At 48.1% G+C, this 26,335-nt stretch overlaps 2 protein-coding genes across 2 annotated transcripts; one reads left to right on the top strand and one right to left on the bottom strand.

Moving 5' to 3' along the window:
* The first annotated feature begins 784 nt into the window (after positions 1-784).
* On the top strand, positions 785-7,766 carry LOC119405273 (ATP-dependent Clp protease proteolytic subunit). The gene is made up of 6 exons (XM_037672086.2): positions 785-922; positions 1,026-1,208; positions 2,951-3,047; positions 4,134-4,321; positions 6,686-6,791; positions 7,556-7,766. The coding sequence occupies exons 1-6, from the start codon at positions 905-907 to the stop codon at positions 7,669-7,671; spliced, it is 708 nt and encodes a 235-aa protein (XP_037528014.1). The 5' UTR covers positions 785-904; the 3' UTR covers positions 7,672-7,766.
* A 6,323-nt stretch (positions 7,767-14,089) lies between these two features.
* On the bottom strand, positions 14,090-23,433 carry LOC125759941 (uncharacterized). Its single transcript, XM_049419460.1, has 3 exons — positions 23,413-23,433; positions 22,769-23,114; positions 14,090-14,803 (listed from the first exon to the last, which is right to left on the bottom strand). Exons 1-3 carry the CDS (start codon positions 23,431-23,433, stop codon positions 14,394-14,396), a joined length of 777 nt encoding a protein of 258 aa, XP_049275417.1. The 3' UTR covers positions 14,090-14,393.
* Between the last annotated feature and the right edge of the window lie 2,902 nt (positions 23,434-26,335).

The following is a 26,335-nucleotide window of genomic DNA, read 5'->3' as shown; positions in this document are numbered from 1 at the left end:
CGCAGCAGCGTCATTAATAAGAAAAAACATGCAACGTTGCAATCTCGGAGGCTATGTGCACATACAAAAACAGTGACGTCATTACTAACTTTTATTGTTGTACTAGTACCAGTTAATTTAAAACACATTACGAATAATGAAATCGAAGCCACTGTTAATAAAATAAGTCAAGTGGCTAGTCTCATTGAGTTATATCTTTTTGTTCCATGGCACGGCAAAATGCATTGCCTTTGAGATGGCAACACAGCAAATTTGGCCGGCAACGGGCAGTGTGCACAGCTGCGTAAAGTTAAAACCATAAATACCTTACTCTTAAATGTTACTTTTGTTATAGTAATTTATGTTCACCGAATAACAACTTTAAAATTATAGTTTGGAAAAGCTTTAATTCATATTACCTTTTTTTTTACTTCAGTATTGCAAAAACGCAGCATCATCGACATCATGTGCGGTAATCTCGGAGTTTTTAATGTCATTTGTCAATGAGTTCACAAGTCTATTTAAAATTCCTTGCAAAGAATAAAGGCCTTACAAAGAATATGTAACTAAGTAAGTATATATTGACTAATCACATTAGCTACTTTTGTTTTTGTTTTAGTTGTACAGCACGGCCAAGAACATTGCCTTCGAGACCTTAACACAGCTGAATTGGCCGATATTGTGCAAAGTAGACAGTTGCGTAAAGTTAAATACATAAAAACCTTGATATCAAATACCTTATGCCTTAAAATTATGGCATAATAGCTTTATAATTTTAGTATGGACTAGGTTGAACTAGTTTGAACTGATTATGTTTTGCTTTTTTTGGTTAGAACTTGGGAACCGGAGCACCATCGGCATCACGTGCGGCCGTCTGCAGTTCTGTTTTTGTCCCGTGCCGTGAACTTTCGTGCGAGAAGCGGGTATGAGTCTCCTAAGAAACGTAAGTACGCAGTTTACACAGCACGTACGGCCGTTACCGAGTTTCACGCAATCGTTTGCGCTCTTTCTCACCAGATTCTAAACGAACGGAGCGTTATTTGCAGGCGATCAAACTCTGTCCCAGCCTGGCAAGGCGGACTGTCTCAGCATGCCGGTCCGTGCACACGAGTCGAACCCTGAGCCATCCGCTCATACCGATCGTAATCGAGCAGACCGGGCGTGGAGAGCGGGCCTACGACATCTACAGCAGGCTACTCAAGGAACGCATTGTGTGCGTCATGGGTCCCGTGAGTTGACGCCGCACCAGGCACGATCTCTCTTCAACGAACCTGCCGACATGCGTGTGCCTATCAAGTAGGCACACTTGACATCATACTGCTGTGGCTATGTGATGCATTGAACTGCACCAAACCTAGGGTGGCTTATAAGCCAACATTGTATGTGAAGTCAGTACTTCTAAGTTGGCCCGCTTGATACTTCTATGACTTTCTGATGCAGTGAACCGCACCAAGCCTAGGGCACATTGTAAGCCAACATTGTATGTGAAGTCAGTACTACTGAGTAGGCCCACTCAATACTTCTATGGCTATCTGATGCAGTCAGCGGCACCAAGCCTAGGACGCGTCCTGCTGCATTGCATATGAAGTCAGTGACAATGATGCAATTACACTGTAACATGTTCCCAGGACACCTTGCTTGTCAGCTTTGTACTCGTAATTATGGGGAAGGAAATGGTAATAACGAACAGAAACACGGCCGACACGAGTACACGGCACTGGCACTTACTTCTAACTGAGGTTTGTGGAATAAACGTGAAATTGGGATACACAAAAAGCCCAGCATTAGCTATCACGTTCGCAATAAAGCAGCCAGATTTGAAGGACTCGCCAGGAACCCCAGAGACAATTGCGTGTGACAGCTATGCACCATGAAAGAACATGTATACCCTCGTTTCAGCTGTGCTACTGCCTTCTCAGTCATAAGCAGAGTTGCCCAACGCATGCTTTGCCAGGTTGCAATTAGTATGGCCATCCCCACTTCCGTAATGTTGCTCAATGAACCAAAGCAACTAAAGGGCCACATGCCGAAATATGTTTGGGATAGCTAGCACATTACTAACAATATAAACTCCTGCAGGTTTAGATTGCCACTGTCTCAGTTGGTTGAATGTGACTTCTTTTGTGTTGTCCATCGCCCACTGGGACTACGACGAATGAAAGCGTTCACACTGAATTGCTGCCTATATACCTGAATTGGCCTTGGCACTAATGATGTCATTCAAAACTTATTGGTAAGCTAATTAGTTTGTTGTAGCTCGCAGGTGGCACCTAAAGATACCACAGAGACAGCTGTACCTTGCGATGACATGTGCCTTGTCTGGACTAGGTGCATTCAAAGCATTGTGTTATCATGTTGCTATCCTCTTTGACCATTTAATTTGCCTTGTGTTCTATTATCCAGTGCCTATACAGAGTCAACTTGGCAAGCTTTTCTTCGTAATGCCTGCTCTACTATTTTCCACTATAGTGCAGGAAATGTTAAGAATCCCGTGTAATCCCCGCACCAACTAAAATGCCCGTTGCAGGTGGCACAATTTTCGAGCACATATGTGCTGGAGAAAAAAAAATCTCGCCACCTATTTAAGCAATCTATGTGGTTGAAATTAAAGGTACCAGAGTGATTTGGCACTTCGCAGCAAGACTTTATAGCTGCCGGTAGTTATTGTTAGTAGCTATTTACAAAATTCAAGCACCGTCTCTTGTTGTCGCGTTTCAAATTTACATTAATTTAATTTTGCAAGCTTTGGATTGAAACTTGAAAACGAAATGAAGAGACGTGCCACCAACAGGCACTTGGACTGTTTATTTCAAGATCAGTGAATTTCACGTGAGGTTGCTTTAACTGTTGCTCGAGAACAGTTGTCCTATATCACATTTGCTTATAATTGCGAAGAGTAAGAGCTAAAGACCTCTCCGAATGCGAATGTATTGACTTACGTGGAGTAATGGCACATTCCTTGGCACTGCAGATCTCGGACGAGATGTCTAGCCTGGTCGTGGCGCAACTACTGTTCCTACAGTCCGAGAGCAACAAGAAGCCAGTGCACATGTACATAAACAGCCCAGGTCTGTAAACACATTGTTTGACACTTGTTCAATTCGCGTTTAGTTGTTTCTCTGAAGTGAGCAGTGTTCCCAGTTGGAAATGCAACTATATGCGGAGAAAAACTTGAGAGATACGTGCTAAAAGCAAGCAAGTTTATTGCAGCTCAGTGCAAAACAAGAACTTTAGGCATAGTAAACTATCGAGGCCTCTTCATTTAATTTGCTGGGAAAGCTTAAGACGCTTTACTTCTTAGAACTGTGCTATTGAATTTTGATACGGTCGAACCCTTTATAAGAGACATGCACCGGGGAGTAGTTCTTGTCCCTTATAATGATGTGTCCCCTATAAGCAGGGTACCGTGTTCTCATTTTCAGTTTAACCCCTATTTCGATGTAGGCACACTGTGTCTGTCATACCCAACTGTCTGTTATGTCAGCCCCTCTTATAAAGGGGTTAACAAACATTCATGTATAAAAGTTCCTATGATCTAATCAAGCAAACTTCAAAAAATGGGTCTGAATATGCAAGCAAATGAATGTGCGCTTATAACGGATGTATTTTTGTGTTATATGCACCTTCATTATGATGAGTTGTCTGCTGCTGCGGTATTGCCCATAATAAGCACACCTACCTTTGATGAAGGAATGGATGCAATGAAATAGAGGCATCATGCACATGCATAGAGATCAGCAGTGCGTATGATTCACTACGACATCAATGCGAGAAGTCGCACAACATGAACATGTTTCCAGAGATTTTGTAGCACAGGACACACATCTACACTACAATGACAGCTTATCTCAGACAATGTCATAATCTGTATGTAATGATAAAATAAACGAAACAATGCAAAAATAAAACAGATGTTCACTAGTATTTATGTTTCTCCGTAGCAGAGATGTTGTAACCAGATGCAATTGATATAACTCATTGTTTTGTAAGCTTTCCAACGTTTCACTTTTTAAGTATAGCTGCTAGCCAGTGATACTGTATCCAACACCTGTTACACCTTCTGAACGTTACGTTATATGTTGCGTTATATTTTACGAGCCATCGGGAACAGTCCGGCATCTCAGCATAATTAATGTGCGCATCTGCGCTTGCAGGTGGATCGGTGACGGCAGGTCTGGGCATCTACGACACGATGCAGTACATCATGCCGCCCATCGCAACGTGGTGCATCGGCCAGGCCTGCAGTGCGGCCAGTCTGCTGCTCTGTGCCGGCACGCCGGGCATGCGCCAGTCCCTGCCGAACTCGCGCATCATGGTCCACCAGCCGTCGGGGCATGCCGCTGTGAGTGATTCCCACATCTGATGCTTGTGCCTGCTAATGTTCGGTAATGTTTTTCAACGTTCCACTGTTGGCCGCATGCGGCGTCCAGCTTTGAAAAGGCACTTACTGCTGGTCCCGCCTAATGTTGCCAGCAAATGCATGTGCTTGTTCCACCCACTCTGCCTCTTTTACTCACATTAACATGGTACTTAGAAGGATGCTGGTCTGGGCTAGTTGGTAGGAATTCATGGTAAAGTTATTTGCACGGCTCTTAAGAACATAGGATAGAAATAAACAGACATAAGCACAAGTGTACCATGAATTAGTGTGGCAATGAACTGAGAGTGTGCAGTACTGAGTATGCAGTATGCAAAATTTGTGAGAACTTGCAAAACTGAAACAAAAACGAGGAGCACATGGCGAAAAGCACTGTGGACAGTTTTGTTGCATACATAGTGATTAAAAAATGGCATTGGCAGTCGCTTCATTACGAGATAAGAATGGTAGAACTCAGCATGTGAGAAGAATTACCAAAGAATGTTGCCTGAAGAAAGATCAAAGAAATGTTAACTGCCTACATCCCTACCTTAGGATTCTTTTTCAGGGAATGCAATTTACACACTCGCTAGTGTTATACAGCATAGACCGCTTATAACGTAAGTCACCGGAGTCGCGAATATCCGCACTATAAGCGGTACCGCACTATAACCAAAACAACATTATTGAAAGGTTGCACGTGTACAAAACATGACCAACAGGCGGGTGCGCGATTCCGACTATCGCGGCATGCGACTGTGGCGTAAGTTTGCATCTGCTTACATTTGAAAATGTTGAACTGTTAGCGTCCGCGGACCTGCGGTGCCGACATAACGAACACGGAAAAAATGCGCCGTCACGGGAAGTCGCCGCGGTAACACGCTGCGCGTCCGCGATGTCGAAAACGGTGGCGACCACAAACCACCACTCGAGTGTTTCACACGCACGCCCGCGTTTTCGTAAAAGATGTAAGTCACCCCTTCTAAATGCAACAATTGCAAAATGCTTCATTCACCCTGCACCAAACCGCAACTTCTGTAGTCCGCGGCCGCCGACATGGCAGCTAGCGCTCGTTAGGCCTAGCGTGCGCGTTGCAACTTGGCATGCCACCGCGAGAAGCTTGCCCTAGGCAACACGGAGATCGGGAGTAGAAGAGATCGCACTCGCGAGCTAAACCGAGGGCATCACGCGTGAAACGAAGTTTCGGTTCGCGATCGGGAGAACAGCCGCGGCAACTATCCTGAAAAAGTCTTTCAAGCTTGTAAGTCCGCCTGTTGGTGGCAAAGGCGAAAGCTCAATCGCGTCTCAAAGCATTGTTACTTGCGGGGGAATCGAGGTTGCACGCGCGATATCTGCGCTCTACCGACGAAGCAACGACGAAGCGCGCATGTCAAGCGGCCGAAGGGGTACGGTCCCTAGAATAGGGGGCAAAGGCTTCTCCGTCGGCCGCGCAACCGCTCCCCCTCCTCACACCACGCACCTGCGCCGGGCTGCTGTCCCCCACAGCCATCCCTTTTTTTCTCTCCCCCCCGCTCCTTGTTCGTTCGTTCCGCGTCCCCTCCTCCTTTGTAATGCCGTCGCCGCTCTCACCCCGCCGGCGCATCTCCGCTGAGAAGCACGCTCGCACCCTCGCATCTCTGAGAACGTTCCGGCAGCCGCATTATAACCGGTCTTTCATCTCGGGGGTCTGCACAATAAGCGGTATGCGTATACATGGAGTTCTATGGGAGAGTAAACGGGAGTCAGAAAAAACCGCATTATAGCCGGTACTGCACTGTAAGCGGTTACGTTATAAGTGGTCTGAGCTTATTTGTGTTTGTGCTGTGTTAACACTTTCGAAAGTACCACCCCCTTTTTGTCAGGCAAGCAGTATTGCCCCATCACACTATACAAAGCAAGGTGTATACTTAAGGCCACTTTGTTATGTTACTATTCGTGCTGCAGGTTCATATGAACTAGGGAGGTTACTAGTTGCATACTACGACACTGTACTGAAGCGTGTAACACTTTTTTGATTGCTCCATCTCCCCAGCTGTGCGACGCTGTATTTAGATGAAAAAACTGATGCGATATGTTTCCTTCCGAATGCTCGCCAAGTCAATCTCAGCTGCCCAAGACAGTCACGAGCCACATTTGTCACAGTGATATGAGGAAGGAGAGGCCACACCACAGGTAGTGAATTCCACGACCACATCACATCACACTGACAGCTCTCACCCTTACAATTTTAGATCTGCAAACTTAGCTATTACTGTTGTTGTGTATGCACACATGCATTTTGAAGACGGCTTGTAGTCTTCCTTTTCCCGAACTATGTTTGAGACTGCTGCTTTGGCGTGTGCAATACAGGGCCAGGCAACGGACATCCAGATCCATGCCGAGGAGATCCTCAAGCTCAAGCGGGTCATCAACAACATCTATGCAAAGCACACCAAACAGCCTCTGGAGGCCATAGGTGAGCAGGCCAATCTGGAATGCCTGCATTTTGCTTACAGAGTCTTCTGATGTGCCATTAGTTTTGTGCCCACCAGAAATTTTGCGAGCCAATCACATCTTCCTTCAACACCTTCTCATATTGGGTGTCACTCAAATACTTCATCTTACCCTGCGGTCTTGTACTTTTGCTTAGGGACTACGTTTCAAAATGTCGATCAATGAACCTGACTGCAAAGAGGCACTCGAGTCATTGTTCTGTCACACACAAGTTGCTACACTCAAACTGACGCACTTAAAGCTGGTTTAATGTTATGGATATGAACACATATAGATTGGTCACATGAAAAATGACATTAAAGGTTGTCGTTGCCAGACCGTGAAGTTTCACCACTCTGGCATTTTTCACTTAAAGTGATTTGGCTTCCTGCTGTATTCTGAAATGTTTTGCTGTGGGCCAAGTAGCCATTATGGAAATGGGTAATGCACGGTTTCTTGCTGCACAACCTGAAAGCTCAAGCTGCTGTTCAATATACTACTCTGTGAATTTATCTTAGAGTGTTGTGTTGCACAATCAATTGACATGTCCTAAAGTGGCTTTCACATTATTCTGTACCGAGCTAATACATAGCACACTAAATGCATATACTGTAACGTAGACACGAAGCATCTTTTAAGTTTGAACTGTGTACCAACTAGCCCAGCAGAGGGTCTTACACAGTTTCTGTAACAATCTCTTTCGCGGCCTTTTGGGCTCACTCGTGTTCCTGCTGTATGAATATGCAGAAAGCGCCATGGAGAGGGATCGGTTCATGAGCGCCGCACAGGCCAAGGAGTTCGGCCTCATCGACAACGTCCTGGAACATCCGCCAACGCTCGATGCGCCCGCCGAGACAAGCTAGCCCATGTTGAGACAAGTTAGCCCATGTCGAGCTCACCAGACATGCTTCTGTACATTTGTAACTTTCACACATTGAGCGAGCAGTAAAACAAAGAACATTTCACTGAAGCCTCTCGTTTCCTGTCACCCAGTAGTGCTATTGCAGTGACAAGAGCTTCTGAAAGCATAGAATTTTGTGCCAATATTTCCGAGCAAAATCGTGCGCTGCCGTTGCTCGCTCTTTTTTGGACCATATTTGAGTTTCTTACAATTACCTAGAGGGAAAACTGGTGCTGCGAGCTGTTGTATGCATGGGAATGCTGGGATATGTCAGATTCGGACTTGGTTCGGATTGGCATCGTTCATGAAGAGCTCGGACCCCTCGAAGATACGCCAAACGCATTCCTTGCGTCAGAATGGTTTATTTTGCACTGAAGGAGCACGTAGTAAGCTATTTCTTTTTGATCATTACACAGAACTGAGTTTTATTTAACTTTGAAAACTTCTGCGTTGATGTACAATTTTACGAAGCGTAAAAAGTAACGAATGGCCGCCAAACTTGGAAGCCAGACGACAGTGCCAGTGTTCACTCTGCGACTGTTTGTCATATGTTTCTTTTCGCCATTTGGTTATGCCGTACAGGTGACTGGACATTTATTTTAGAATATAATACACCTGAATGAGATCTGCTTATAAGAGTTTTCTTTTAGAGAAGTTTTATTTGTGTAGTCGTATCTACTTTTTAGCACAAGCCTCGCTCAACGCCAGCCAACACAGGCCTCACAGACTCCTATACCGTCATTCCCATCATGGCACAGCACCCCTTAGGCAATTCACATAAACAGTGGCGCCAGATTTCTCTCTAGGTATTATTGTAAGAAACTCTATATTTCAGACCTCGGACGTCCTGGAGCATAGTAATTTAAGGCTTTTGCCTTAAAAGTCAGAGTGATCTAAAACTGCCACATTTCCTGTCGGTATTTGCTGTTCAGATCTTTCATCAGCTTGCATTCCGCATTGAAACATTATATCATAGTTCATAAATTGTGCGAATATCACATAGTGTGTATGCACAAAGCAATCTCTTAAAATAGAGATTTTATCCCTCCCCTTTTGTGGCACTGGGACTGCAGAATCTTTGTGAATTTTTAATGAAGTTTTACACTTTGTCAGGTATGCAGTGATATTATGGGCGAGTCCATTCACCCAGTTATATTTGCATGTGCAAGAGTCTTGATGTGCAATTGATTCAACACATTAACATGTACGGTTTGCGTAAAGAGCATGTTCTCTTGCTGCACCAATGCAGCAGGAGAACCTGCAGTGCTAATGTGAGTGGTTTGCTGTAGTGCAAACCTCTCTAAAAAAATGATGTGTACTTGAACATCAGTACGAAGAAGTTTCTTCCACGTTAATTTTGCATGATGCTCAAATACAAGTTTCTTCCACGTTAATTTTGCATGATGCTCAAATACAGTAAACTTCCATTACGGGAAGTAGAGCAACATAAGACTGGACACCAATAAAAAGCTTGTAGGTGTCCTTAGCTGCACTTAAGGGACATAATCGTGCTAGCCGGGTTAACTTTCTGTGGTGGTAACTCTGTGCGGAATTTACAGCTTCGGTAAACTGTGAGGGCCCTTAGTGTAAACTTATGGACTTCGTGAATGCACAGGGTCCGCTAGGGCTTGCTTATCTGTCGTCCACCTCCATAGTACGCGAACGGAGTGAGTGCAAGCGCCCACACGTCTTCTTACGAGATCCGGCCACGAGAGCACAGCGGGAAGAACACGCTACGCCGTAGGCGTTCACAGGTTTTTCATGGGTTTTTCTATTAGTGAGAACAAATCCGGCTTACTTTAAACAAAGAAAAAGATTCATTATAAAGAAAAGCGTGCGAAAACAATAAAAATTGTAATTTCGAGAGCGGAAACCCTTCGAATATACTTAAATTGCTCGTTTGAACTTAACACAAAACGCAAAAATACGAGCGTTCCTTGAACGCACACTTCGAGGTGAGTAACGAGGCCTTATACGGTCAGCATTCACTCATTTGTCTTCTGGCCTTGGTCGCCCTTGCGGACCATTCTCTTCGATCTTCGTCACGATGTCGTCCTGGAACGTCTGACGTCGGCATCCGGCGTCAGCGCGCGTTCACCGAGTGTCGCCGTAAGTTGATTGACGTGTCGTCCTCAACACCTCGACGTCCTCGAACGCAAGAGGCGGGACAGGGGTGCCGTACAGCTGACCAGGTTAACACCGCACCGCCATCGACTCGGCGGCGACGCCGCGGTCGTACCATACCGGAGGTCCCGATTGACGTGGCATCTGGAGACGGACTGGGCAGGGCACCGCAGACACCTTCACCATCCTCACTCCGCGTGTCTTCATTGGACGAGTCCCCGAACCAAGAGCTACAACCGCGGCCCTCGACCATCGTCGCACTTGCATCAAAGTAGCTGCCAGAGGAGTAGAACCAGTAGAACGCTTGGATGCGCGAGCGACGACGCTGATACTTCGGAGTCGCGGTCGCTTTGGGCACCAGGCGGCGTCGCTCTTCGATGGTTCCTCCCGGTCCTCGACGGTAGACGGAGCGTCGACTTCGGTCGCCGCGGCTTGTTCTTCCACTCTTCGGGTCTTCCACGCAGTCCTCGTCCGCGGACACCTCGGACGACGCCGGAATCGCGCCAACGTTGTAGAAAGGCCACGGTTTGTTTCGGCAGGGCGACGTCTTCGGAAGTCGGCGCGCTGGCGCTCGCTTGGCACCGGGACGCGCTCGGTCTTCCGCTTCGGCGTAATCATCGAGACGGTGTGGTAGTCAGCGGCGCTTATTCATGGCCCCCGTACGTCTGCCGTGGCGGCGTGCCTCGCTTCGCGGCGGCAAGTGGTCGTGCGTTTGAGTGGTCTTATACTCGTTGCATTCGGTAGACGCCCGTCATCGATTTCAGAAGACCTGCGGGTCGCGGAGAGCAAGAAATGGAACGGCCACCAACCCTCGACGTGCCTCGCGTGTGCGCGTGCCATTGATGACGTCTGCAGCGCGTGCGAGCTTGTTGGTCCATAGAGAGAAAGAAATGGTTGGTCAGTGTCCGATGACGTAGCTCCTCTAGATTCCTTCCCACCGCCACTAGGGCAACCGGCCATGACGGATCGGTCATAATCATAGGCGTGCGCAGGGTTTCCCTTCAGGCAGGGCGAAGGCGGGCGAAGGTTCATCGTAGCGCCCCCCCCCCTATTAAGTCAATGTATGGGGCAGACTTTGTGCCCCCCCCCCCCTATACGGTGACTAGTGGGGGCGGCGCCCCCCTGCCTACCCTCCGCGCTCCTGCGCACGCGCCTATGGTCATAATGGTAATAAATCGGATTCAGAGTAAAATAAGGTAAAACCAAAAAAATTAAATTGTGAACTGCGATGAAAATGCCACTCAATGAGTGGTTTTCCGAGGGGTTCTTCTGTAAATTTTTTTAAACAAAATGTTGCAGAGGTCGATTGCACAGCGCAAGCGTTCTCAATTTATGTTCTTTTTCAGGTCGAACTTCTGCAAGAATGTTATTGGCTAGCGAGATCATGTGGTGTTGTAAATCCCCCCTCCGTTCACGTGACCTGCGTGACGCCTTTTACTACTGCTGCTACTACCAGAGGCGTAGCCAGAAATTTTTTTCGGGAGGGGAGTTGTCGTAGTCGTAGTGCGTAACCAGTCGTAACGCTAGTACCAGATCTTGACCTCCAAGGTGGTGCCGGTGGGAGATTTTTCCTGTGCGTTGTTGAACAATAAAAAATTCGCAGCGTGCGCGTTAACTAAAAGCCGAATTCTTTTGTCTCTCATTCCCCATTAGCAGCCATTACATGTTCCCGTAGGAAACGTTAGTAGAAGTAGAAGGGTAAGTGTTAGCTAAAAGCCGACTTCTTCTGTCTCTCATTCCCATTAGCAGCCATTGTTTACCTCCAAGGTAGTGCCTGGTGAGATTTCTCCTGTGCGTGATTAAACAATAAAAATTTTGTTCAAAACGCCGTTGATTGATGAAATAAACCAACGAAAGACGCCAGATGTTTTGTAAAAGCAAAACGAAAAGACGCCAGCTGCTTAACGAAAGACACCAGATGTTTTCTAAAGCAATGGTTTTCTAAACAATGAAAATTCACAACGTACATGTAAAATTAAAGTGAGCTGCAAGTCGTCATAACTCATCGAACCTTTAGTATAAACGCGCCCGATCTCACGTCGGTGATGATGTACTGGGCAGAATTCACGGAAGATTCACGGTTTACCGATGAACCTCCGCAGCTTCGCCCACTCATCATCATTCACTCCGTGGATATGCTGTGATTTTTTTTGCGTGTTCGTGCGTGCGTTTGTATGTGTGCGTGTATATATCCACATCCAAAATCCCCCCCCCCCAACCCCCCCTGGCTACGCCCCTGACTACTACTACTACTACTACTACTACTACTACTACTACTACAACGACGACTTCGACGACTGCACACGCTAGACAAAGGCGGCTTCACTGTGAAAGCAGACTCAGCAGCCAAGTAGAATAAGTGTACATACGCGTTATATTTCAATGACAGCGCACACGCAATCTTCCAATAGAAACGTTTAATTCTTAACATGCATTAAAAGAAACAAACGCCACTCATGCTTTCTAAGTTTGTCGATCCTCGACGCCACAGCCTGGCCTTCTTTGTCATAGCACGACGGGGCCACGGACGAAAACAGCGCCTACTATGCCTACTGCTCTGTGTTCGCCATTCAGCAGTCGCAGCAGCAGAGTAGTCGCGCCCAGCGTTAGTTGGCCACGGTGCTTCCGTACCCGGTGGTCCTATCTCGGAGCCAAGCTACGACGAGTCGGCTCGATGGTGGGCGCAGCCATGCTGACGTGGCTGGCCGTCTCGTGCCGGCTATTCTGAGGCGAAGCCGTCGGTCGAAACCGCACCCATCAATCCTCGGCTCTCGACCGTCGCTGCCCGTGGACCGGAGGAGCAGGCCGCGCAGAGCCACAAGCTACGACGCCGATGCTTCGAAATCCCTGTCGTGGTAGGCAGCAGGCGTCGTCGTTCGGGGAAGGGCAGATCCTCGATCGGTGGTGGACGGAGCGTCGACGTCGGTCGGCGAGGCTTATTCTGACACGGACGCCTCGGACGAAGCTGGAATCGCGGCGACGCATAGCGGTCCCGCTTGCTATCGGCTTGCCGACGCGTTCGGAAGTCGGTACTCCTGGCGTTCCATGGCGTTCGCTCGGTTGGCTCGGTATCAGGGCTTATTCCGCTCTTCTGCTTCGGAGTCATCATAAAAGGATGCCGATTCCACCGCTTAGACTTCTCTGGAGGCATACTACCTCCCACAGTTGTAGTACTTCCCGATTGCGTCGGTGGCGTGCCTTCTTCGTGACGTCCTTGAGGCGACCGTCGCCGATTTCGGAAGACCGTTCAGCAAAGCGAGGGTCGTCAAGAGCACGAAATGGAATGACGACCGTCGACGTGTCTCTCGTGTGCACGAGCCAACGAGAACAGTTAGAGAGCGCGCGTGCGAGTCAACGCTTGTCATTTTCGTTTCTGTATATGTGGAGTCCCCATTGTCGAAAAAAAAAATATTACAGTGAAGGTTTTGTATAATTTTTAAACATAATACCGTTCGGTTTCTAAGTAGCCAGTTTAAACCACATGTAGTTTTAAATTTGTGTTTTTACCTTGGTCGGCGTTTCCTGTTATTCTACGTACTTGTTTTACTTATTTATTTACTTATATGCCGGCCACTTTGCGTCGTCAGACATGTACGGATGAGTATTGTAACTTTTAAACAGGTAAAATATGGCAAATAAACTGCAAAGAAATTTCCATTTTATTGCGATAGCAATTATATGGACACTCTCGAGTCTCGGCTGATTTTTGCCGTCGCCGTCATGCCCCGGATATATATATATATATATATATATATATATATATATATATATATATATATATATATATATATATATATATACACACAAGGCACAAAGAAAAATAAAGCAGAAGAAAAAAATTCGAACCATCGACCCGTCGCTCCCCAGCCTGCTGCATTAGACAACTCAACCATGCCCCATGCATGGTTGAGTTGTCCAAATTCTACAGAGCCAAGTTCATTCAAGCTCACGGAACTGCTACTACGCTGGACTCGCCGTCAGACTCGCGGGTCGGTCAGAGTGAGTTGATGCACAACCTTGCCCATACCCACGACAAAGGTCCAGCATCCATGGGTCCATGGTGAATATGCAAATAGCACTGGTATTGATGATGGGCTGCACCCTGCATTCTCTCTATATAATAGAATCCTGGCTACCATTCTGCCTTACAAATTGCTGTTATAGAAATCTAACACTGGGCGAATAATTATCGCGTGCAATTTTCGGGCCGGCGTTTCAAGTACACTCCGAACAACGTGCAAGAAGCAAGTACGATTTGAAACATTTAATTATTAACAAAGATACATTAAAACATGAACGAATGCTCTTGATCTAATTGAGCAATAGGAAGGCGCATATTTTACGTAGTGTCCACATCTTTTTCTTGTGGCGCCTCGGTGGCCTAAAGGCGACACTCCCTTTCGCCTTTGATGGCGAGAACGCCGGGAAAGCATCGGCAGGCGTCTTTCCCGATGCCGATACGCGAGCCTTCCGACCCTCACGGGGACGGCATGCTGTCCATGTCTCGGCTTCATGGACCACGGTGAGGTGTGCATGGCCTCAGCCCCGACCACTATAGTGTCAGTCCAGCCGCCGACGCAGATGCGCCACTTCGCCACGCGCCACGTAGAAACGGTGCTGCACGTTCACATTGGTCCTTTCGCGACGCCAGTCTGCGTCGAGGTGGCTGGGTGGCAGATGCAGCTGCACCGAATGGCTAGACGTCGCGGCGGTGTAGGCGGAGAGTGTCCGATTTGTCTCCATCCTCACGCTGCCGTCCTCTGGGACCCGGAACCGAAGGCACGAGTCGCGGCGGCTCAGGACCGTCGCTACACTTGAACCAGAGGGCCTGCCGGGGGAGTAGAGGACGTGTACAGCCCCGATAGACGACGCCGACGCTTCGGAACCCCGGTGGGCAGCAGCAGTCGTCGGTCGGGGATGGGCAGACCTTCGGTGGTGGACAGAGCCTCGACCTTGGTCCACAGGAAGACCTGTTCTGCCACTCTTCGCGTCTTCCACGCGGTCTCTTTCCACGTCGGACGAAGCCGGAATAGGCACCCGTCACTGACCAGAGGGCGCGATGGAGCTCTTATCGAACGCCTGAGTGTTGAGGGCACCAGCCGCCAGGGATACCAAGAAAATGAAACGCTCGCTGGACACATCGACGCGCTCAAGTGTCTCCCTTCTGGGCGCCTCTTTCAACGAACGCTTCCTACGTGCGTTCGTAATCACCTCAGGGATGTTGCCACCGCCTTCAATGCAGCACAAACGCGTTTAGAACGCGCTCTTTTCAGGCTGTGCCAAGGCAGCAGAAACGCTACAAACGCGTTTCAAACTCACTGCATTGAGGCGATGGCAAGTCACGTTCAAGTCAAGGAGCGTTTCTGAACATAGAGGATGCGGAGGATAGACACTCGATTTTGCTGTGTCTACTCGCTAGGCTGTGTTTTCTGGCGCTACCATCGTATCTCGGAAACTGCATTGCAGGGTGCCTATAGCGGCGGCGCATGGCGGTCCAGGTTGGTTCTCGGGTTCGGTGACGTCTTCGCAAGTGAGCCCTCGCGTCCCCTGGACACCGGGGGCACCCGTTCTGGCCCCTGCAGAGTCGTCGCCGTGGCCGTCGAATCCGGCTGCCGATTCAACCGCCCTGTCTTCTTTGGCAGCGTAATCTCAGAGCTGTGCCGCCGGACTGCGGGCGTCGTGGACTACGGCGTTCGCGTGAACTTGGTGGCTGCTTCCTGGAGGCAATCCGCGTCTTCAGCTGCTTGCTTCCACGGAGCCCGATCAAAAACGAAATAGAACGACTGCCTATGTGTCTCGTGTGCGCGTGTTAGTGTGCGCGTGTTATCGAGGTCACCACACACGTGCGCTGGTGACGATGATTAATATATGATTGAGCGTATGGGCTAGCTGGCTGTTTCGCTGCGGAGCTGTTTCTTTTTTTTATTGCGTTAGTTTGCCCTACGGCATCAACACACATTACAGACAGTTGTGCAACTGTGTTTCCTCCATGAATGCAGGAAGTTCCTATGATTCGGACCGTATATTCATCGCTGCAAGTCAGGCGGCCTGGTGTGCTGAAGCTCCGCACGCCGCAGGCATGGCGTCGACGTGCCGCTCGTAGCCCAGGGCATGTCCACAGAAGGTGGTCCAGATCTGCTTCCCGCACCGGCGCAGGTTTTAGTTATGCCGTGCAGAGCCGACAGAAAGCTAACATCATCATGAAACGGCACGCGCTCTCTTCATCCTCTTCTGCTTCGCTCCCAGAACACGTGCGCCGAATTGTCCGGCGTGGGATTTAATAACTATGATGGGTGAGAGAACGAGTACAGAGAGAGAGAGAGAGAGAAAGTAGATAGAATAGAAAGAGAAAGAGAGAAACAGAGAGACAGAAAAGGGAAAAAAGAAAATTATAGAAAGACAGAGAAGAGTTACGTGTCCTTCTCCTCGTCTGGTCTGTTGTTTTCGCCGGCGCTGTTCTACTACGAAATAAACAGAGAAAGAGATAGAAAGAAAGGGAAGAAAGAGAAAGAAATTTTAATAGAGAGAAAGGAATAAAAACAAACAGAGACATAGGAAATAAGGAAAAAATAGAAGAGAAAAAAAAGAAAGAAAGAAATGAAAAAAGAAGCAGAAAAAATAGAGAAACGAGGCAGGTCGCCCCGCTCCGCATCTCCTTCAGGCTTGGCACCACTGGCGCGAAGCTGCTTTAATTTTTTTTAAAATAATTCCGGCAGATCCCACGCATTTCAGGAATCGATGTCATGCGAAGCAGTCGGCGAGTAGCTGCCTGTGTCGAAACTTTTTTACTGCGTTGAGCCAATCGTTAAAACGTGGATCGACGACGCGTTGTGTAAATTAAGTAGTTGTGGGCATATCGAGGGCTGATCAGTCACGCCAGCTTCACTGGCGCCTAAAGGATAGCTCATGGCTCGATGCAAGGTCGGTACAGCATATATACGTCAGTTTTATCGAAACGAAACGATCGTTACGGTGCGATGAAGTGCTTGTCAGCAGGAGCCTATTGCTCCGGGGTCGAGCAGCGCTTGACTATATATAGCTTGCTGGGTCGTATAGGAGTTCATGTATTGCCACCCGCGTTTCTTTCGCTGCCTTTCTGTAACCGGCTTCAAAAACCGCGCCCGAATGTCCGAGAATCTTCCAGATTATTTTAGAATCTTCTCATAGGCTTGAGCGCGCAAACACGAACAGTTGAGTTCATTCTGGAACTCACGCGGCCACCAGCGATACGGCTCGCGTTCGATGCCGCATGTATATATAAATGCCGATGCGCCTCACCACGGATCAGATTATCGACGGCCGACGCTCTGTTCGCCGCTGTGTACAGCGTATATTGCTTGTAGTTTCACTTTTCATTTCCCCGACACAAGTTCACTCAAATAAATAGTTTTCGTCAACGAGATCGCCCACGACGCAGCGCGCGCGCTTACCGACCGCGCCGTCACAGGGAAACCTCATCTCGCCGAGTTAGAAGCCAACCGGGACGCACCCATTACGTATAACGACATCACAAAACACTTTTACCTTGGACGCCGCATTTTTCCGCCCCCGCATCCGAAACTTAGCAGGCCGCAGGCGCTAACCCTACGCTTACTGCAAACGCACACATATCCAAACCTCGCCAAGCTTCATGTTTTCTATCCCGACGCGTACCCCAGCGACACGTGCCCCTCGTGCGGACACACGGCGACACTCACACACATGCTCTGGGAGTGTAGAAACGCTCATCCCGGCTCTACCTCACACAAGTGGGAGACGTCCCTCAGAAGCTCGCTTCTCGCCGACCAGCAATGGGCTGTCCAGCAGGCCCACGAGGCGGCCGCCAGGTATTCTCTGTCGGTCCCTACGTGGGAGACGCCCGCTACGCGCTGAGCGCGTTCTGCAGGACGTAAATAAAGTTTTTCCAATCCAATCTTGGAACACGCCGACTGTCGTCCTCGTCAACGTCACGACCCCGTGACAAGATTGTATTATTGTTATCTAAGCGGTTTGGCAATACTGCAGCCACGATTGACGTTGCCCAGATATGACGCCTGTGCAAGGTCTTATTCCGAAGCAGTTTCGAGTACCGTTGTGGCTGTGTCGTGGGATGCTTGACTGCCATGCAAACTGAAAGACTAGAATGGATTCCGCCTGGAACCGTGATTTCTATTCTTTGCGTCTATCGGGACTTTCTGCGACATGGGCTTAATTAGCGCTATCGCACGAATATTTCCATAGTCTATTCTCCTCATTGTTCCGTTGATATATACTGTGAATCACTCGTGACGCATACTCGCATTCCGTGGACCGTGGTAGGCGGGCATGGGGCGAAGCATATGAGTGTCAAGCATGATTGCCAAGCATATGGGTGCAACGCACAAGTGCAAAAACAAAGAAATCGCAAATTCGAGAGCGAAAACCCTTGGAATATATATATACTTCAATCACTCGTATGAACATAACACAAAACGTAAAAAATACGAGCGTTCCTCCTACACGCATAGTTCGAAATGAACAACGAGGCCTCGACTAAACAGCATTCACTTATTTGTTTTCTGGCCTCGGCCGTCCTCGCAGAACGTCATCTCGGGTCTTCGCGACGACGTCTTCCCGGAACGTCTGCCGTCGGCGTTCTGCGTCAGCGCGTGTTCACCGAGCGTTGACCCGCCGTCCTCGACGTCCTCGAGCGCAAGAGACGGGATAGGGTCGCCGTACAGACGACCGGGGTAATACCGCACCGCTATTGACTTGGCGGCGACGTTTCACGCGACGCCGCGGACAGGTCCCGAGTGCAAACGGGTGCTGGCGTGGGAGTGGGCGGGGCACCGCAGACATCTCGCCATCCCCATTCAACGCGTCGCTGTTGGTGGGGTCCCCGAACGAAGAGCTACAGCCGCGGCTCCCGACCGTCGCCACACTTGCAACAAAGTATACCTGTCGGAAGAGTAGAACGGTAGAACGTGTGGAGGAACCACGAGCGGCGACGCCGATGCTTCGGAACCGCAGTGGCTACGGGCAGCAGGCGGCGTCGCTCTTCGATGGTTCCTTCCGGTCCTCGGTGGTGGTGGACGGAGCGTCGACTTCGGTCGGGACGACTCGTTCTGCCAGTCTTCCGGTCTTCCTCGCAGTCCTGGTACGAAGCCTCAGACGACGCCGGCGTTGCGCCAACGTAGTATGACGGTCACGGTTTGTTTCTGTTTCTACCGGGCGACGTCTTCGAAAGTCGGCGTCGCTGGCGTTCGCTTGGCACTGGTGAGCCCGCGGTCTTCTGCCTCGGCGCAGTCATCGAGACAGTGGTAATCAGCCTCTTGTTGGTGGGCCCGTCTTCCCTGGCGGCGCGCTTTCGTCGCAGCGGCAAGTGGTCGTGCGTTCTTGTGGTTTGCGTTCCGTAGACACCCGTCGTCGATTTCGGAAGACCTGCAGGTCGCGGAGAGCACGAAATGGAACGGCCAACGTCGACGTGTCTCGCGCGTGCCAACGAGTTCACGAAGTCTCCAGTCCGTCGAGCTGGTTGTTTATAGCATGGCGGTGACCCTATTGGTGGTGGACGTTCAGCTGGTTCAGCAGTAGCGATATTGAACGTATTCTTACAACACACACACACACACACACAGACACACACACACACACACAGACACACACACACACACACACACACACACACACACACACACACACACACACACACACACACACACACACACACACACACACACACACACACACATATATATATATATATATATATATATGAAGGAAAGAATTGTTAATTTCAAGGGCTCGTTTTCTTTGTTATACACAATATTAATGAGAACTAACAGACAATAATGCCAAGGAAAGTATAGGGGATGTTTTTAGTAGTAAATGTAAGGTAAATGTGAAGAAAGAAAAGTGGACGAAAAGATAGCTTGCCGCGGGCAGGGACCGAACCTGCGACCTTCGAATATATATATATATATATATATATATATATATATATATATATATATATATATATATATATATATCCACTAGAACTAGATTGGATTAGAAGTTCCACAAAGGAATGTGTGTCTGAATACATTGGCCCCATCTCTGAATAGACTTCTTTCAAAGTTACAGGTACCGGTATTTAGTACATAATATTTTGTCATATTCTCCTAAAGGATATAAAGGAAAGTTAACGTCTCTTAAAAGTAGTTTTATATCGTTAGTCGAAGCGACGATGCTAATTAACTACCGTGATAAAAAATGCCAGGATACCCAGACAAATAACGGTGGCTGTTAATTCTCTGGGTAGATGAATTTGACTCCGTGATCAAGTGCTGGTCTCACTGTTCTTTGCTTCAATGGCTTGAATTTTATTTGTGTTCTGTTTTACCATGTAATGTGCGTATATAGCTTTTTGTGACGTTGTAAATGTGCTGCCTCCATGTCGTTTTATGTGTTTATTTATCTCCAGGTTACTTAATTCTGTTCTGTCTTTCTCGTGAACGTATTTCTAGCAAGCAAACGTTATGTTAAATTGTTATTGATGTTAATCAGACTGTGATACAATATTTTTTTCTAAACACAGGGTCTTTCACCCATCGACAACACCGCTGACCCCCGCACCGCATTTTCTCTGTGATACAGGCTCCTTCACAGTGTCGGGCTAAGATTTCCAAAGTATTGGTTAAAATAGACTGAGGATTACACTTCATGCCCGAACACCATGGGCCGCGGTATGCGGGTAAGTGCCGCACGTGACTGGTGGATAGGATTTCACGACGTACGCGACAGGCAAGGAGGTTTAAAAAAAATTCTGGAGTGGAAGCTCTCGCAACGCCTTGCCAGCAAAAGTGAAGCCGGCTTTTGCCCACCAAAGAGCTCGGAAACGGGCTCTTTTCTGGTGGTGCCTACTTAGAGATCAAATGGTTTTGATCTGTTAGTCTAAGTACAAGGTTAATTATAAAATAAAAGATCGTTGTTGCCAAGTAACCCGTCGAGGGAAGTATTGGCGATTGATCTCCAAAAAAAATTTGCCGTGACTTTGAGGCTTACAATCGAAAACTAGTAGCACAAAGACACACTTAGAGCTGTATTTGACCCGTAAAAGTTGCCATATTGAACTCGTCTGGCATGCGAGGAAAACGCTCGCTTTCCTTCGCCAAACGCCGACGGTTTATCATGCCCCTACTAAGATGGCGGGCGCAGCCGCCATATTGTGGTGGGCACGGCTTCACTCTTGCGCAATAATCGCCACTCCAGCAAATTTTTCTTTAACCTCCTTGGCGACAGGTAATGTGATGTTATTCATCTCATGACCTGAGGATCGTGTTCGTCATACATTCACGTCTTCCTAGGCGAATTCTGGTATGTACCAAGCGGAGGAAACTCCCATGAGAGCGCCAAGACGTAGGCGGATAGATAGATAGATAGATAGATAGATAGATAGATAGATAGATAGATAGATAGATAGATAGATAGATAGATAGATAGATAGATAGATAGATAGATAGATAGATAGATAGATAGATAGATAGAAACGGTCAAAGTGCCTTTGGTTCGCTAAGAAATGCTTCGCACTTAATTCTAAAACATGCGTAGCCAAACCCTGCGCATTGAAAAAATGACGTGAAAGGGCTGACTAAGCAACGGTGTAGGGCAGAATTGGCGCCCCGTTTAGGTGATTAGGGGGGGGGGGGCTTCACTTCCGCCCCCCCCCCCCCCCATGCGTACGCCTATTCCAGTGCATGGGACCTTCCAGTGTTAGCCAGCACCGCTTGTACCCTGACGGCGCGTGTGGAACACTTTGTTTTGCCAACTGGCGTCACGTACCCACTAAAGTTGACGGGAGGACGACCGCCGCTGTAGCTCAATTGATACACCATCCGACGCGTTAAGGCCGTTTTCCATCAGATGCGACGTCCGACGCGGCGGTGCAGCAGCCGGAATGGTGACCTTTCATCGCATCGGACCGCCACCATACGGCTGCCGCACCGCCGCGTCGGACGTCGCATCGCATGGAAAATCGTACCGTCTGTCTCGGCCTTTATCCGGAGGTTGTACGGCGGAAAGTTGTCGTTTCGTCCAATTTAGTTTTACATTTGCATCATAATTACTATATCCCACATAAAAGACTATAATTATGTCTCCCATGCCTTCCTTGGATTCATTAGGCCGTGTCCAACAAAGAAAACGAGCCCTAGATCCATTCCCTCCATCGTTCTAAAATAACGTACAAGAAGCACGCATACTAGTCGATGCCTTTAATTATGAAGAAATCTACATAAACAAATTAACGAATGTTCTTAATCTATTTCAGCAATAAAAAGGCGCACAATCGATGTAACGTCCACGTCATTTTCTTGTGGCGCCTCAGTGGTACAAAGCCAACGCTTATTTTCGCATTTGATGGCGAGAACGCCGTGGAAGTGTCGGCAGGCGACTATGCCGACGCCGATACGCGAGCCTTCCGGCCCTCACGGTGACGGCACACTGTGCATGTCTCGATCTCACCATGGGCCACGGCGACGCGCGCATCGTCTCAGCCCCGCCGACCACTAGTCTCAGCGCAGCCGCCGACGCCGATGCGCCACTTCACCACGCGTCGCGTAGAAAAGGCGCTCCGCTCAGGATGGTCCTTTCGCGAAGCCAGTCTACGTCGAGCGGGCTGGGTGGCAGATGCAGCTGCGCCGACCGTCTAGCCGTGGCGGCGCGCTGCTGGGGGGTGGTCTGGGCGGACCGTGTCCGACTTCTCTCCATCCTCACACTGCCGTCCTCTGGAACCCCGAACCGAAAGCACGAGTCGCGCCGGCTCTGGACCGTCGCTGCACTTGAACCAGAGGGCCTGCCGGGGGAGCAGAAGACGTGTACAACCACGATAGACGACGCCCACGCTTCGGAATCCCGGTGAGCAGCAGCGGTCGTCGGTCGGGAACGGGCGGACCTTCGGTGGTGGACGGAGCGTCGACGTCGGTCGGCAGGGGGACCTGTTCTGCCGCTCTTCGGGTCTTCCACGCGGTCTTCCTGCACGTCGGACGAAGCCGGAATAGCGGCCACGCATAGCGGTCCAAGTTGGTTCTCGGGTTCGGCGAAGTCTTCGCGAATCAGCGAAGGCGTCCGCTTGGCACTGGGGGCGCCCGTTCTGGCCCAGAGTCGTCGACGTGGCCGGCGGATCCGGCTGCTGATTCCACCGCCCTGTCTTCTTTGGCATAGCAGTCTCTTACAGCTGTCCCGCCGGACTGCGGGCGCCAAGAACTGCGGCGTTCGCGTGAACTTGCTGGTTCCGCTCGGGAGGCGATCCGCGTCTTCAGCTGCTTTCTTCCTTGGAGACAGCTAAGAACAAGAAATGGAACGGCTGCCGACGTGTCTCGTGGCCGCGTGCGATCGAGGTCACCACGCATGTGCTCTGCTGGTGATGATGATTGGTTGGTTGATCGGTCGATTCTTAGTAAACTGGCGCAACCCAGCGAGGGGGATCGGCCATGAAACGGCCGGGCGGTGCCTTGTTATATAAATAAAATTGTTTAGAAGTACATATACTTTTGAAATAGCTCATTAGCCTAATTAAGGAAAAGAAAAAAAGATTAAGCCGAATTCAGATGACCTTAACATTCAGTTTGCTTTGTCTCACGTAGGAAATGCCATACGGCATCGCAAACGTTCCTGCCGCTGAAACCAGTATGGAAGCACCAAGGGAAAGAACCACCGGAAGCGATAAATTTAGGCCCATCCTACAAAGGGTTTCGTCTAGAAGTCTTTTCCTTTGATCGGTAAACAATCTGCATGTTAAGAAGAAATGATGCAGAGGTTCACTCTCATTGCAGTGCGGGCATATAGGTGACTGCACAAGACCGGACCTGTGTAGGTAAAATTTCAGTGGGGGGACTAGGCATCGTATTCCCGTAACTGATATTCCTGCCCTGCTAGTGGAGCGCCACCGATTTTTCGAAAGATAATTATGATGACGAAACTCGGATGTTGACAAAGCAGACTTGGCAAAGATATCCGACGTGGCAAACTTTTCAAGTCGCGCCGCAGAGGCAAGCGCCAACGTTGGCAATATAGAAGTCATGGGACCATCGTGTGATGCTACTTCGAGTGCATCCGCAATATTCATTGAGGGTTAAACCTTTGTGACCTGGTACCCACACCAAGCGAATAAGACGTAAATGTCTTGCGATAAGAGAATAAAATACTTCTAAATTATCTGAAAAATTTGATGCAGTTAATGAAGAACAGACAGACAGAGAGTCTGTCAGAATGACGGCTTCCGACACTGACCAGGGTAATATGCGTAAAGCTAAAACAATTGCAAGTAATTCCGCGTGATAAATAGACGTAAAGCCCACTAAACGACTCGAAAAAGACCAATCCAGAGATAATGATGCAATTACCAACCCAGCCTTTCCTTCACAAACTGAGCATTAGTCGCTGTCACCGATGGTTGTTTCTAAATTTGACAAATGGTCTTCAAAAATGCAATTTAGGTATACCTATTGGGAAAATGTTTGAAATTCTTGGGAAGTATAGCGTCAAATTCTGTTCTAATAGTCTGCACAGATCTGTTTAGGATGAGTACTTCATGACGCTGCGCTTGTAATTTTTCCAATAGTTTCTGTGGGAAGATGATTTGTAGGCACTGTAATCTTGACCACTGATGGTTAAAAAATGACGTCGGTTGATTCTTACGTCGGGCTCTCTTAAACTTGGCTGGAGCCATATTAACCTCCTAAATTAATAAAAATGCACTACTACCTCCTCAGTGGTGATGCATACATCTTTATTGCCTATATGCGATAGAGGCAATAAAATTTTAGATTAATGTGTGCCACATTGTCACACAAAGACAAGGAATGGACTCGCTAATGCTTTCAATTATGCCATTTGTGCGATGTCAAAAAGAGAGATCTAATGTCAACTGTTATTTAATGCAATTTTCAGACCGAAAAAAAAAGCCTACTTTTGATGGCATAGTTTGTGCAGTGTGGTTCAACCGAAATATTCCCACATATGATTTTATAGTGTAAAAAATAAGCTATACGGATAACTTTCAACTAGTAATGCTCCCATCAGGAAATATTCAACTACCTCAATGCAGCCAGCACCATTTTTTCTTTTGTGCTTCAGAGTTGACAGGAAACAGCTAAAATTACTATGGCTGGCTCGCAGATATTGTGCTAAACTCAAGCTAACTGCACCATCATACGCAGAGATAGTGTCAAATCTTGTTAAAGTTAAAGCTAAAGCACAAAGATAAGTGACAGGTCTAGTCGAAAAGAATGTCGTTATAGTACAACAATTATATAAGTGAGGAATTCAATGTCATTTTATGTACGGGTGTGGTAAAGCCACCAAATGTGCATGTTCCTTATAATGACAGTTTATTTGTTTTATCAGGCCACACATACACAAGTGATCAGCACAGACTGTAGCACCTATGTTTCCTAATAACACACTAGAGGGAAATCTGGCGCTAGTGTCTATGGAAGCTGCAATGCATGGCACTTCAGCCAGCATGGGAATGATGGGTAGTACACGGATTTGCCTCAGCTTCGTTCTTTCGGCTCCGTTTGGCTCCATGTGGCCTGCAGTCGCTTTGTCGCAAGACGAAGTTCAGCAAATGCACAGCAGTTCCACTTCACCACCTTGACCTTTTTAGGCTCACCAATTCAAATCGGCTCACAAAGTTCACAACAATCTGTTTTTTTTATCCGAAACAAACACCAAAACACAACAATAAACAAAGTCACAAGTGCGTTCGAAGCTGCAAGCGCGAAGATTAGGCAAATCCATGTAATACCCGTCATTCCCATTGTGGCTGAACGATCGCAGTGCCAGAGCTCCCTCTAGTAATTGTAGGAAACTAACTCTATGCTGAGTATCACCCCTTTGAAGAGCAGCACCACCGTTTTTATACCCAGGTTCTCTCAGAGGTGTCAACAGACGTCTCTGGCAAGGACTGACAAAACAGAACTTCAGAAGCTTTCTTTTATTTTGATCATAAAGGCGAACAATTCCGAGAAGAGACACGTGCTCTAGGCATGCCGAAAATAAATTAAAAAGGCGACAACCAATGTCCGTGAAGTGTGCGCTCGCCACTTTCGCGTGCTCAAAGCGAGGATTCGAAAACGACACGTATGCTAGAGTCAAAGATGGCAGTATAAAGATGTAACAAAAATATGTGGTGGACAAAATACACCTATGAGGATAACAAAAAAGAAAACATAAAACATCTTGAGACCATAACAAAAGTATAGTAGTGTAACCGGGGAATCTCACCCTGGAGTGGAATGGTGCAAAGTTTACGTACGTAGATACAGACTTCACCACCACCGCAAACTAGAGCTTTGTGCTTGGAGACCACTCACGAAATCTAGCTAACAGCAGCATCTGTCAATGTCCTCACTTCTGCAGCTATCCAAAGCACCATATTAAAAAAAAAAACGCTTGCACACCGCATGCTAAAACCAGTAAAAGAAATTGTGTGCACTTCAAGTCGGTGATTTCACCATCAGACCGCTTGGGAATGAAAAGGATGAAGTTGTTGACACCAC

The sequence above is a fragment of the Rhipicephalus sanguineus genome, chromosome 9 (assembly GCF_013339695.2).
Source record: "Rhipicephalus sanguineus isolate Rsan-2018 chromosome 9, BIME_Rsan_1.4, whole genome shotgun sequence".
Taxonomy (NCBI): Eukaryota; Metazoa; Arthropoda; class Arachnida; order Ixodida; family Ixodidae; genus Rhipicephalus; species Rhipicephalus sanguineus.
The sequence above is the reverse complement of the archived record's forward strand: the minus strand, read 5'-3'. Positions and strand labels throughout refer to the sequence as shown.